Genomic DNA, 13,038 nt, shown 5'->3' with positions numbered 1-13,038 from the left:
CTTTGTTTGTTCACATAACTGTTCACATAACTGTTGTACACCTCCTTTTTTGAGTTGCTGGCCTTCAAGCTTGATTAAAATGTTACGTGATTAGTCCATGAAGAATCTTTGCCGTTGCCGCTGAGAAAAAGGTATACGAAAGTTGCAGCTTCTTGGCGCTGCTGAGCGTATCAGATAGAAAAACCGCAAAAGTAGTTCCGTTATGTACAGCTTCATTATTGAAAATCATCGGATATCTTTTGAAAATTCAAGGAACAGCAATAGAAACGAAGCCATCGAATCAGATACAACAAACACAAAAGTGATGATCATACATTGGCAGCATTGTGCGACAGAAGATATCAATAATGCAATCCACGCTGCATGTTCAAGACAGACTTAAATTATTGATGTTTGCTGAGGTTGATTGGTTCGGCAGATCATCTCAGTGAACATAACCACCCTTGCGCACATATGACCAAAGCAGCTAACAATTTCCTATGTTTGCCGAACGCTACAAACTAGACCATCCATCGTCCAACGAAGCGGAAACAAGAAGCGCTTCCACCTCTCACGAACTTGGACCCGGAGAAGCTTGCCTCAGCTTGGCTTGTAGTAGCATACCCATTTCATCTGCTACTGTTTTCTTTTTCGTAGCCATCTGCACACAAAGAAACGAAGGTTCATCTGCTTAGACAGCATGTTGTACTGTATTCAGGATATAATTGTGCATCACAAATCAGATATATCCAACTTCAGCAGATCAGCTACAAGCAATGGTCCATTAACAATAAATAAATAAAATTATGTCACATGCATTGCTTCATGACATTGTTTCATTTAAAGGAAGATAAGTTCAGCAAATTGGGATCAGGTAACCAAGTAAAACATAAGCTTGTGTGATCAATAACACAACTGTAGTTATCAAAACAGTCTTTTCACTCACGATGCTACTATTTTACATAACAATCCTGTTACAGTTTCCTTGTTCTATTTGTCTATTTACAGAAAATTATGCTGGGCAGCCCAATTAATTTATCCTTACGTTACCGCCTTCGTAAAAAGAGAAGTCTTCATGAAAAACATCACAACATGAAACATTTCTAAAGAAAAAAGTGGCTACGGTGAGGGAGTAGTTGCACAAAAGCTTCCAGTCACTAAAAGTAGAGTGTTTATGTTTTTAGCACCAAATATTTATGCTACTTTCAACAAGAATGTAACAGATTCACGCATTGTGATTTATCATTCATTAACCTAAACTTTTTGTAACATAACAGTGCATATTATTAACATGTGAAAATGATTAAAATGCAATGGTAAACCTTTCGTGGTTAACACCATATGATCACCTTTCGTGCTAGTAAATTGCCACAGAGACTAGAGATTAGCTGTATCTATTTCTACATTTGCATTTGAGAAGCTTTGATTTTCTCTCAGATCATTCTTCTTCTGTTGTTGTTGGGTGAGGGTATGAGTGTGGCAATTGTGTGTTTACAGTCTAAAATACAATTTCACTCGATAAGCAATTATGTTAGGCACTGGAATTCCATCTTGCCAACTAACTTGACAAAATTGGTTCTTAGATAACCAGTATGCCATCACTGCTATGGGTATGCGGTATGCCAAGACACGAATCTGAGGATATAAGATAAGGTAGAATATACAGAGAGCATGCTAGCTAGTGAATATAATAACAGAAGTAGAAACAGTTCCTCTGAATCTCAAAATCATTGTGTACCATAGATGAACTAAAAAAAATATTTTCATCTTCAAATTGGACTTATGGATGTCAATATCCTGACTATTGCTATCAGTTATCCCTAAGGTCAAATATGAAACATAATCATTTTGTCCTCAAGGTAGGCAGAAATAGCAATGTGTACATGAGAAGAGCAGTCTGGCAAGAACATACCTCAAGTAGTTCATCAAAATTGGACTTTAGTAAATTAATCTTCCTTTCACAGTATTCTTTTCCTTGAGCCATAGTTTTCTGCATGGTAAACATAAGGATCATACAAATGTAATACAAACACAACAAAAACCTGGATCATTTGAACACAAGTATTTTTACGGCAATGCATCGCCTCGCTCATTTCACTGCAGGAAGATTTAACTAAAAAATCCTACACTCCAGACCACGAAAGTGTGCATTTTATTGGATCAATCTAAATCAGATTATCCCCCCGCGATGAGCCACTCACTGGATCATGGGGACGTCACTTGAGCCTTCAAGGCTAGTGATCTTAGCTCCTTTGCCATCAGAAAGGCTAACAGAGACACATAACACAGACAGAACAACCAATATTTTTTGTCATTACCAATTTGCAACATGATGTCACATCATCGATTATTCTATCATCCCGATTAACAGAATGCCTACCGGATTGAAGCCATATGTTTTCGCACAATCGAAATAATGTAGCGAATTTCACAGAAGAACTGAACAAACTAGCATAACATAACTTCTAAACCAATCAGGTATGCAAACAATTGCAACTAGCCAGGTTACCTCGATGAAGTAACCCGTGCCGACGTCAACGAGGACCTTCTCGGCGTCGTCGAGCGATCCGGGCACGTAGAGGGACGCCGTGAGCGGCACGAGCATCTTCTTCCCTGTACACCCACCACCGAATCAAGGGGTTAGCCAGAACCAATTCAAACGACGGCGGAAAGAAATAGAAGATTCGAGTAGGAGGGGAGGCGAGCCTTGGGGGCGGAGGGAGAGGTCGTGGAGCGCGGCGGCAGCGTTCTCGAGGCGGGTGGCGGCGGTGCGGATCTTGGTGAGGCTGTCCTGGAGGAGGTTGACCTCCAGATCCGCCTGCTCCTTGAGCGCCTTCAGCTGCTCCACGCTCAGCTTGTCCAGCTCGATCCGTCCCGGGCTCGCCATGGCCGCGTGCTACGGCAAGGCTCGTCGGGCGCCGCCGAAAGAGGAGAGGCGGCGGCTGCGGGGGCAGAGGGACGAGAGTGGCGAAGGGACGAGTGCGGCAGAAACAGACAATGGCAAACAATGGCAAATAGGAACTAGGAGGTTAATATTTTCTATTATTTTCCAGCACCAGTATTCACAACGGCCCCTATAGCTCAGTGGTAGAGCGTCAGTCTTGTAAACTGAAGGTCTGTAGTTCGATCCTGCATGGGGGCATTTTATGCAACTAATTTTATTTTTTATGTGACAACTCCCATCACTTTGCGTTTTTTTTTCCCAACGAGTCCAACTTTCTGGTTTTGAAGTGTGGAACTGGGATCAGAACATATCTGTTTGAAAGATAGTATATAATGTATTATATTTTATTTCCTTTTTTGAATTATATGTTATTTTTCTTGTTCCTGTAAGTTGCTTTACCGACCTAGTTTATCGAAAGAGTTATACACCCAAGTCCACAGAAAAGAATAGCATCCCACTACTAGGCACTTATTTGTTCCTTCTATTCGTTTACTTATATGATATATAAGGATAAGATTTTTTCTTTAGGATGTCACATGCTTTAATTCATTCTAGCAATTTTGATTGTTCACTTCTTTTCCGACCAATTAAATTGTTCGCTTTGAGAAGGAACATCGTGCCTCACTCAACCTGTCGATCATAATCGGAGAGGGTTTTTCATCTCGGGTTTCAATATGAAGTCCTACCATTGTTACACACATACCATAGGCACCAAACAAGCCTAACAAAGACATAGTATAGTACATGTTGACATACATAAATATAAGTGCACTAACTAGCATAAGAAGCTAATTACAAGATCCAAGTGTTATGCTACCCATAAGATTTTTTTTGAGCAATTTAGAGGCAGAGTCCTACCTATGTTGTATCATTGATCGAAATAGTCACATACAAGCATGGTGTACATCATAAGCACGGCATACCAAGTTGAGCAGGGGAGAGAGGTGAAGATAGACTCGCCACTGCCACATGCAGTGCTTATCAACGCTATATCAATCACTCCAAAGGTTTATATCTCCAACAGTAGCTCAAAGCATAGTAGCAATATCATCGTACTAAGAGTTGAAGTTGAGGTTGTTGTGTACCTTACATAGGCACTAGAGGAGGATGAGCAAAATATCCATCCAAACTTCGGAGGGGAGATGTGACAGCTGGCTTGCACACCATGGCATGCACAATGACACTCCATCCACAACGATCCCCATTCGGTTCAAGAAGGCCGCCGCCATAGGGCATCAAAGGAAGAGATGTGTCATCGTTTCCAGTTCAAAGTGGGGCACAACTCGCAGTGAGCATCTTCAGCTTCCACAATGTTCTTGTGCAGCAGGTTAGACCGAGAGTTGAGACGATCATTGCAGAGCAACCAAGTGAAAAATTATCTTTGAGGGGACCCGAGTGGACTAGATGCACTTGATGGTCGGATCAACAACACCTGTGTTGTGAAGCATAGCATAGGTAGTAGACGTGCTGAACTCCTAACAATCCCCCCAAGCCATGAATCGCTCTCCCGGCTCGTACATGAAGGGGGGGACCCTTGAAGAAGCTATCGCAAGACAACGAGTTCCATGATAGCGACTGTCATCAAACGGGGTCACAAGGAGAGGTTTAAGTCGAAGAGAAGACCATGTTGATAGACGCTACTATGAAAATCGGTGACGTCGTAAGAGGGGAGTGAATTATGATACTTAGAATCTATTTGACTACAAAAAGAACACAAGATAAACCTATACCAATTTCTATCTAAATATGCACTATGTTTATCTAGTGTGTTTGCTCTATCGATCAATGCACTTATAACCTATCTAAGAAGTTAAATTGTAAATAAGTAAATGCGGAAACGTAAATAAGCTATAGAGAGCAAACTCGACACAAGAATTTTTCTCATGGTGTCGATATCATGAATATCATCCCTAGTCTACGTTGGAGCTCCACTAAGAATATACTCCTGATCGGCATCCGGTCACGACTATTGAGTCACCAAGGCACAAAGACAATGCCTCAACTCGGATGAGCCATCAAGCCACCAAAGTAAGACCTCACCACAAGACTCTCTTCCGATCCCTTGCCATTGTGATTACTTCGGAGCTTGAGCCACCAAGACAAGGGTCTCCGCGTCCTCGTACACATGTTTTGCTACCGCTCCACACCAAGTCGGAGGGTCAACAAGTTGTTGACGAGTCATAAGGACTTTAAGGCACCGACGTATCTCTTGGTACACGGTTGTATCACTTATTGATCCATTTTTTAGGTTATAGCACATAGCAACACTTCTCTCTAGGCTTAATAGCACTAATCACTCTCTAATGGTGCGCTAAATTACCTTGGATGAATATTTTAAGCATTTTGGTGGCTTGAATGTCTTCTCAAATGTATATGAGATTCTCTACTCTAGCACCTTCAAATGACTGAGCAGATGAGTATTTATAGCCTCAAACCCACTAACTAGCTATTACCCTAACATCTCAGAAAAGTTGTTAACACCGGATGATCTGGTGAGAAAAATGATACTAACACCGGATCATCATGTGAGTACATACTCAAAAACTAACCATTGGAACCCATACTTAACCATCTGTGAACACTGGATACTCCAATGTACCTTTAAATTCATCACTGGACCTTTCGATGAGTTATCTTGAGCCAAACCGCGTCTTTGCGGCCTCTCTGTATAAAATACTCCGGTGCATTCATTCAGCGTTCATTCTATTTATACCGGACCATCCGATGAGTTAAATTTTCTCTTCTTTTCCCTATAAATGCTATAGTGCAACTATCTCTGTGATCATCGGACTATCCGGCGAGTTGATCTTCATTCTTCAGCACTTGGAATCGTCTCTGCAAGAAATGTTTTGGTGCTTTATATCATTCATCACTGGACTATTCGGTCAGTTTATCTATCTGCTTCAACAACTGCAGCTTCTCTGGTAGGAATGCTTTGATATGATCCTCCTGTGCGCACAAGCTAATCACCGGACTATTCGGTGGGTTGATCTTCAGTCTTTAACAGTTACAGCCTTCTCTACAGGAACACTTCGGTTAGTATACGGGTCTCAACATCAGACTATTTGATGTCTTCTTTCTTCTCTGCTGAGAATACTCCGGTGAGTATAGCCTTTATTACATCAGATCATCTGGTGAGAATAAATCTCCAGAAACTTCTCCAATTCAACTAAACTTTATCCCGATTACAGTGACTTCTTCATATATTACATCCATAAGACGTACTAACATATATTCTTGACAAATATATTAATTTTATTAACTACGTTATCATTAAACATCAAAATCACAATCATTTTCCCTACAGCTATCCAGAAGAACGAGAAACAACACATATACCATATTAGGCACCTCTGATCCAGGCTTTAAGAGGCTCATGAGTCAGACTAAGGTTCGCTGATTTAATTCATAACAACTCGTCAACTCACGTAACGCTACTCTTGGACACAAGATTTTAAAAAACTCAGATTCACCCCCTGCACCATGAGGCTGTCTATCGACTTTTCCACAAGCAGCTAGGGAGTTTAGGTTTTATAATCTTCTCAGAAACGATCTCTCTTTATTGGGAATTCAATCTTATATACCACTCTACTATGATTTTAGATATACAATTTCAGGTTTCAAGTTCATCCTGTCTCTCTATTGGAAATGCAAATACTAAGAAGATTCATGCCGTTATATTGTTGACGTGTCCGACTCAAGATCCTTAACACAATTGTACCACGATTTGACCACACGAATTTAGCATAAAAAGTGGCAGTTCCGATCCAAACTGTGGCTGCCATGTTCTGGTCCGAAGGACCGACACCGCAACCGGCCGGTATCTACCCTCTACCCTCTACCCTCTTCCCTCTCCAAACGGAACACCGTGTCCCCGGCTCTTCGTAAATAAATCCCGAGTCCCCACAAGCACAGCGCTACAAATCGAAGACCTAAATTCCGAAACGAGAAAAGAAACCCCAATCGCCGCCGCCGCCGCGAGATCGCTGGGCGCCGCCATGTCGACTCCAGCCGCCGCCTACTACGCTGCCGCTGCGCGCAAGCAGTACTTCTGCTACCAATGCAACCGCACCGTCCTCCTCGCGGCGGCGGCGGCCGCCGCCGGGGAGCTCTCCTGCCCCGACTGCCACGGCGACTTCCTGGAGGAGGTCACCGTGCCCGCGCCCACCATCATCCCCCTCCCCTTCCCGTTCCCCTTCGCCTCCACCACGGCCCCCGCCTCCAACGCCGCCCCCGCCGCCGCCGGTTCCCCATCCCTCTCCTCGTCCTCATCCGCCGCGACCTCCCCGTCCCCGTCCACCGACTTCTCCGCCTTCATCAATAGCTTCCTCGAACTCGGCGAGGACCGCATCAGGGTCGGCTCCGGCGGCTCGGGCTCGGGCTCGCGCGCCGCCGCCGGCACGGCGACCCCCGAGAACGAGCCCGAGGCCTTCGACCCGTTCATGTTCTTCCAGAACTACATCCAGGGCCTCATGGAGGGCGGCGCCAACATCCAGGTCCTCCTCGACGACGCCAGCGTCAGTCTCGGCCCTGGTCTGGGCATGGGCCGCGTCGGCGGGGCCAGCTTCGGGGACTACTTCGTCGGTCCGGGTCTCGAGCAACTCATCGAGCAGCTCGCCGAGAACGACCCCAACCGCTACGGCACACCGCCGGCCGCTAAGTCCGCCCTCTCCACGCTCCCCGACGTCGTCGTGACGGATGCCATGGTCGCAGCGGCGGAGGGCGCCGAGTGCGCCGTCTGCAAGGAGGATTTCTCACCTGGGGAGGGGGCCAAGCAGATGCCCTGCAAGCACATCTACCACGCCGAGTGCATCGTGCCCTGGCTTGAGCTCCACAACTCGTGCCCCATCTGTCGCTTTGAGCTGCCCACTGATGATCCTGATTATGAGGGCCGGAAGACATCTAATCCGCAGCCAGCTGTTGGCATTGCTGCTGCAGCTGCGTCTGGGAGCTCTACTGCTGGTGAGGAAGGAAGGGAGGAGAATGCGAGGGTGGTTGAGAGGAGGTTCAACGTGTCATTGCCATGGCCATTCAGTGGATTGGGAGGGCAAACATCGCAGCACGATGGGAACAATGGGGGAAGTGGCAGCAACTCACAGGACAGTGGCTCACAGGATGGAGGCGCAACCAGCAGCAAGAATTGAGCACAGTCGTGCTGATAGTAGGAGGTATTCGCATAGTGAAACACTGCAACTATTACTGGCTAGAGTTTTTTTTAAGTAGATTATAACCTGTTTGGAGCTATTTCTTCTATCATTGAAGCTCAAATTTCTTAGGTCTGTGTGTGTAGAACTACTTTTTTTTTTCTTTAACCAGAGGAAGGAAACATCCAAATTTGGTGAAATTGTCGTAAAACGCAATGGCATTTGTTTAGCCTAAATGGGTATCATTCTTTAGAAAAATCTGTAGAAACCCTAATAAATGGGAAAGCCGGAGAAGCAATAGTACAAACTTAACTATTCACCTCCAACTTGTAGCATATCTTTGATGTAGTGACCTTCCAATGTACAGTAACATTGGCATATGCTTGTTCACTCTTCAGACTTCTGATAAGTTTTCTTTTAACACAAATTTGATGCTGGGATTGTGTTTGCACTGAGCTAACGAGTCTTCTACCTATAGAGGTTCATTAGTTCTGTTAAAACCCTTCATTAGTGTGATTGTAAACAAAGTGGTGGAATAGTGGATGATCGTACTCAGTATGACCCTAACGTCTAAAATCACTAACTGCCTTAGAAGCCAGATGTGTTGGTTAAGTTCTTCTGGGTGAGGATCTATCATTGTACATATTGCACAGAACACAATCTTACCCTTTCTTCAATCACATGATTAGGAATCAATTCCTTATTTCAAGCAGAGGAAAAAATTTCATACACAATATACTTATGTTCAGGAATCCAATAGACAGCCATCTGCTTCCAACCCTGCATAGAAAGCCACCTGCGTTCTATAGAATCCTATCTTCCTAGAGAAAGGTCCTCTTGTTTAAAAATTCCCTTTTGATTTTACACCATAACTTCTGACAAAATATGTATCAAAACCATCGAGATCAGCTGTCCTGTTAGGAACATAGGATTTATGTACTGAGAGCCTTGTCATCAACATCATTGTATTCTCATAATTTTTCCACAAGTTATCCATCATTGAATGCCCACCTGGCCACCTACAGCTTCTAGACCAAAAATACCTCAACAAGAGTTAGTGCTGTTTCATATTTTTTGTACACTCAGTCATCTGGTCAACATCTGTCTGTATTGATGAAATATTGTTTCTCCTTTGGCTAGTTATTAGCCATCCTGTGGAACTTGCTAGATCTTTACTTCCATCTTATTCCTTCCTCTCTTAGTATCATTTCTAGAATGTTTCAAGATGCAAGCACCTTTTCTAGAACCATTTCTAGAATGTTTCAAGATGCAAGGGCAAGCACCGTTTCTAGAATGTTTCAAGATGCAAGCACCATTTCTAGACTACAGGTTCCAACATCGCCAGCAGATAGCCTCTTTTTTTCTTCTTCCAGAAAGGATAGTTGAATAATCAGATAATTTTTTAAAAGGTTATTGTAATGTTTGCACTTTTGCTTCGTTTGTGCCATATGTTTATCCAGACGTCTTCCTTGGTTTAGCTTTTCTATTGCTTCCCTAGATAGTTCCACTGGCAATTATAACGACTATGATCTGTCATGATGAGTTAGCTGCTGAACAATTACACAACTATAGCCTAAAGGTGGCATAATGAAAGCTTGGATTGTTGAAGCTCAAACTGCATGTTAATCTGTGCATACTTTTCTTTGTGTCCTTCCTCAATCTCTTCAACAGATGTCAATTAGTTAGCATCATACGGCATGCATGGGAGCATTGCAATGAAAACATTCATATCAGTGTATTGATCATTGGGAGCATATATATGTTATTGTTTTTTCAAACTTTTTTTGGGTGGTTCCGTTAATTTCTATCGGTGTTTAGTTTTCTTTAGTTCTTTGTGTGCACTGATGGTTGATTCAGAAATGAAGTCAACGCAGCAAAACCATTGACTCAGCTTGGTGAGACTAGTTAGACATCTGCTTTGTTCCGCCTTTTTCTTCCTCATTCTTTCTGCATGTAGTCATCAGTTAACCACCTTGCACACATTTAGTCAATTAATTATCCGAGGATATAACCTTAGACCACATTAGCTCCTTTCACATTTTAGAATTATTCTGACATCTTGTGAAATGACGGTTGTTTACCTTTTTGATGTGTATATCTGCTGAAAGCAAAGGTCCATTCGAATTATTCTTGAACACTAGTGATAATATCTCATGCCTTTACAGTGAAATCTATAGTTATATTGGGCCTGTGTTTCAAGTAAAAAGGGTGTAGAGCAGTTGTAATTTCTAGAAAACAATGATGTGAATTGTGAACATAGAAAAAGTTAATATCCCCAACACTTCAGCTGGAATAGAAATTGTTTTGACTTTTGAGGATTACATGCTCGGAGAAGTTTCTAAATTGTCTCTGGAACATGCTACATCTGGTTTTTCACTAAGATTACTCTAGGAATACCAGTCAGTTGCAGGGTTCAATCTGCTTGTGCATTGATTTATGTTGCTTTTGTGGTTCCTACCTACTACTAACAAATTATTCATCTGCTTGCAGGTTCACCTCTTGGCTATCCGTTCAAAAAGCCTGCAATATTTGTGTGTCACTGTGACTATACCTACAGACATGAAAGAACCAAAGGAATTTACAGTCTGTTTATTATGGAATTATTGTTCATTTTAGTCCTCGCTGTTCACTAGGTCATGTACACAAGGCGCAGAAACTGCCAACGGCAGAATTTGTGCGTTGAGGGTTGAGACTTTATGCGCAGATTTATCGATCGATCCCATTTCATCAAAAGACAAATCAGTTTTGCCTGTTGGTGTGTGCCGAATGTGCCTCGGCGAGCAAAGTTGGCGGGAAGGCTGGTGTGCCTGATGTGCCGTCCGTGTGTGCTTGTGTGGTTGCAGAGCTGCAGAAGCCCGCTGCACCTGCAATTCTGCGTGGTGTGGGTGGGCGCCCTCCGTTGTGCTGTTGCGGTTGTGCTCTGTGGGTGATCGGCCTGGTCGGCGACCGCGCGGCAGACCAACGGGAACCATCGGGTCATCTCTCGCCGATCGTGTCCTGCGCATGCGCGCCTTGGGTGGTGGATTGTGCCGCGGACTGACGCGCACCAGCACCCACCCGGGCGCTCAATGCTCGCACAACCAGTTCCCGGCGCGCTGGCAAGTGAAGGGGAAAATTCATACCACGCTACTAGTAATGGAGGGAATCTAAGAAATGTCATCTATGAGTATTGATGTTCAGGAAATGTCATTTATAAGTTGGAACTCAGTCACAGCACGTCATTTCTTTTATTTTTGGACCTAAATTGACTTATACAATGACTGTTTTGCCTCTGTTTTTGGACCTAAGTTGTGCTTCAACCATTACACATGCAAAAAGGTCATGCTAATTTTTTTTAACTTCATCTGTATAGTCTATCCAGTTTGATTAAACCAATTTGAAGTGAAAATTCAACCCTTGCAAAAAGGTCATGCTAATTTTGATTAACTTCGTCTATATAGTCTATCGAGTTTGATTAAACCAATATGAAATGAAAATTCAATCCTTGCAAAAAGGTCATGCTAATTTTTTTTAAAACTTGATCTGCATAGTCTATCCAATTTGATTAAACCAATGTGAAGTGAAAAATCAACCCTTGTTAGAGACAGGAGCAAAATAGTCATTGTACAAGTCAATTTAGGCCCGAAAATAAAAGAAATGACGTGTTGTGACTGAGTTCCAACTTATGAGTGTCATTTCCTGGACGTCAACGCTCCTTGATGTCGTTTCCTGGATTCCCTCCCTTAACCAGTGGCATGGTATGAATTTTCCCAGTGAAACGCCAGCAGAAAGCGTCACGGTAGTACGTCACCCATGAGTCAGGCCCAGCGGTGGGTGCCAAGTGCCGCCAGGCAGACGACTCGCACCACCGCTTCTGACCAAGATGATCCCGTCCAACGGCTGGACTGCCAGACCAAGCGTCAATCAATTGCAAACATTTTGACATCGTTAATATTGGCTTCATCAAAATGGTACCGAAAAGATAGAACACTTTGATTCCACGATATTTTACCCATTTTAATCTTTTTTTTTTCCTTTTTTCTGTTTTTGATACACAAAAGGACACTTATGCCCTTACCTCAACAATACTTGCTGAGCATGACATGGTTTCGTTTATGACGTTCTATTATGTAGCAGATGCAAGTATGTGAGTGTCACTTTTCCAAAAATTCAACACAACGGGACAAGGCTTTATGCGAACAGAAAATTAAGAAGCACATAATTAAGGATCATTGCATCATAATCTCATCAATACAGATTGCATGTCATCAACAAAGAACTCAACAAGTATTGATTAGAGCTATCAGGAACCGCACCCATCCATGGAGGAGCTCCCTCCCAACCTTCGCTCCCGCCCTCCACTCCCCACTTCACTGCCACCTAGTCGCCTCTCTCCGGCTTGCCCCTTCTCTTCCTAGTTCCCTCCTCTGCGATGGCTGGTCTCAGAACTTCTGACCCTCCTGCTTGGAACTTCTCCCTTGGTAAACTCTTTCAAAAGGAGGTGCTACAACGATTTAACTCTTCGGTGCACCACCATTCATCCTCTCCTTTTGGATCATTCTTCTTGCTTGCTGTGTTTCGAAGGTTTATTTTTCGTCTTTTAGAAGAATCTGTCGGTCTTGCTCTGGAATCTGTTCTTAGGAGTTCTTCGGCTGGTTTTCATGTCAAGTTTGAATTCGATAAGCATTTTCGCTTTTCGATTGCCTCCAAGAAAGTTGGTTTTCTTGTTTATGATCTTCAGAGAGTTACCACCTGCTATTTTGATGTTTATTTTCATCTTTGGAGAGATGGTGGTGCAGTTTGGCAATTTGAAAGAAATTTGTGGCTCAAGAAAGAAGCAGATCAGTGGACTATGGTCTCTTATTTGAAGAAAAGGAAAAGGGATTTCGTTCTATAGAAGAATGTTTCTTTTGCTGATCATTTAAACGTGCCTTCTCCTACCAAGAAACATGCCCCTCCTGATGTTTTCAATATTGTTAAGATTGGCGCCTT

General features: G+C 43.2%; 2 protein-coding genes and 1 non-coding gene across 3 annotated transcripts; 2 read left to right on the top strand and 1 right to left on the bottom strand.

The window, feature by feature from the left end:
- Positions 1–280: 280 nt before the first annotated feature.
- On the bottom strand, positions 281–2,964 carry LOC133907400 (prefoldin subunit 5). The gene is made up of 4 exons (XM_062349435.1): positions 2,686–2,964; positions 2,489–2,592; positions 1,892–1,969; positions 281–640 (listed from the first exon to the last, which is right to left on the bottom strand). Exons 1-4 carry the CDS (start codon positions 2,864–2,866, stop codon positions 551–553), a joined length of 453 nt encoding a protein of 150 aa, XP_062205419.1. The 5' UTR covers positions 2,867–2,964; the 3' UTR covers positions 281–550.
- Positions 2,965–3,049: 85 nt separating this feature from the next.
- On the top strand, positions 3,050–3,121 carry TRNAT-UGU (transfer RNA threonine (anticodon UGU)). Its single transcript has one exon. It is a non-coding gene; the product is annotated as a tRNA-Thr (tRNA).
- Positions 3,122–6,758: 3,637 nt separating this feature from the next.
- LOC133907618 (E3 ubiquitin-protein ligase RING1-like) lies at positions 6,759–10,817 on the top strand. Its single transcript, XM_062349689.1, has 2 exons — positions 6,759–8,091; positions 10,558–10,817. Exon 1 carries the CDS (start codon positions 6,922–6,924, stop codon positions 8,065–8,067), a length of 1,146 nt encoding a protein of 381 aa, XP_062205673.1. The 5' UTR covers positions 6,759–6,921; the 3' UTR covers positions 8,068–8,091; positions 10,558–10,817.
- The last annotated feature ends 2,221 nt before the right edge of the window (positions 10,818–13,038 follow it).

This window comes from Phragmites australis, chromosome 24 (genome assembly GCF_958298935.1).
Source record: "Phragmites australis chromosome 24, lpPhrAust1.1, whole genome shotgun sequence".
NCBI lineage: Eukaryota > Viridiplantae > Streptophyta > Magnoliopsida > Poales > Poaceae > Phragmites > Phragmites australis.
This window is presented reverse-complemented; position numbering and strand designations above follow the sequence as displayed.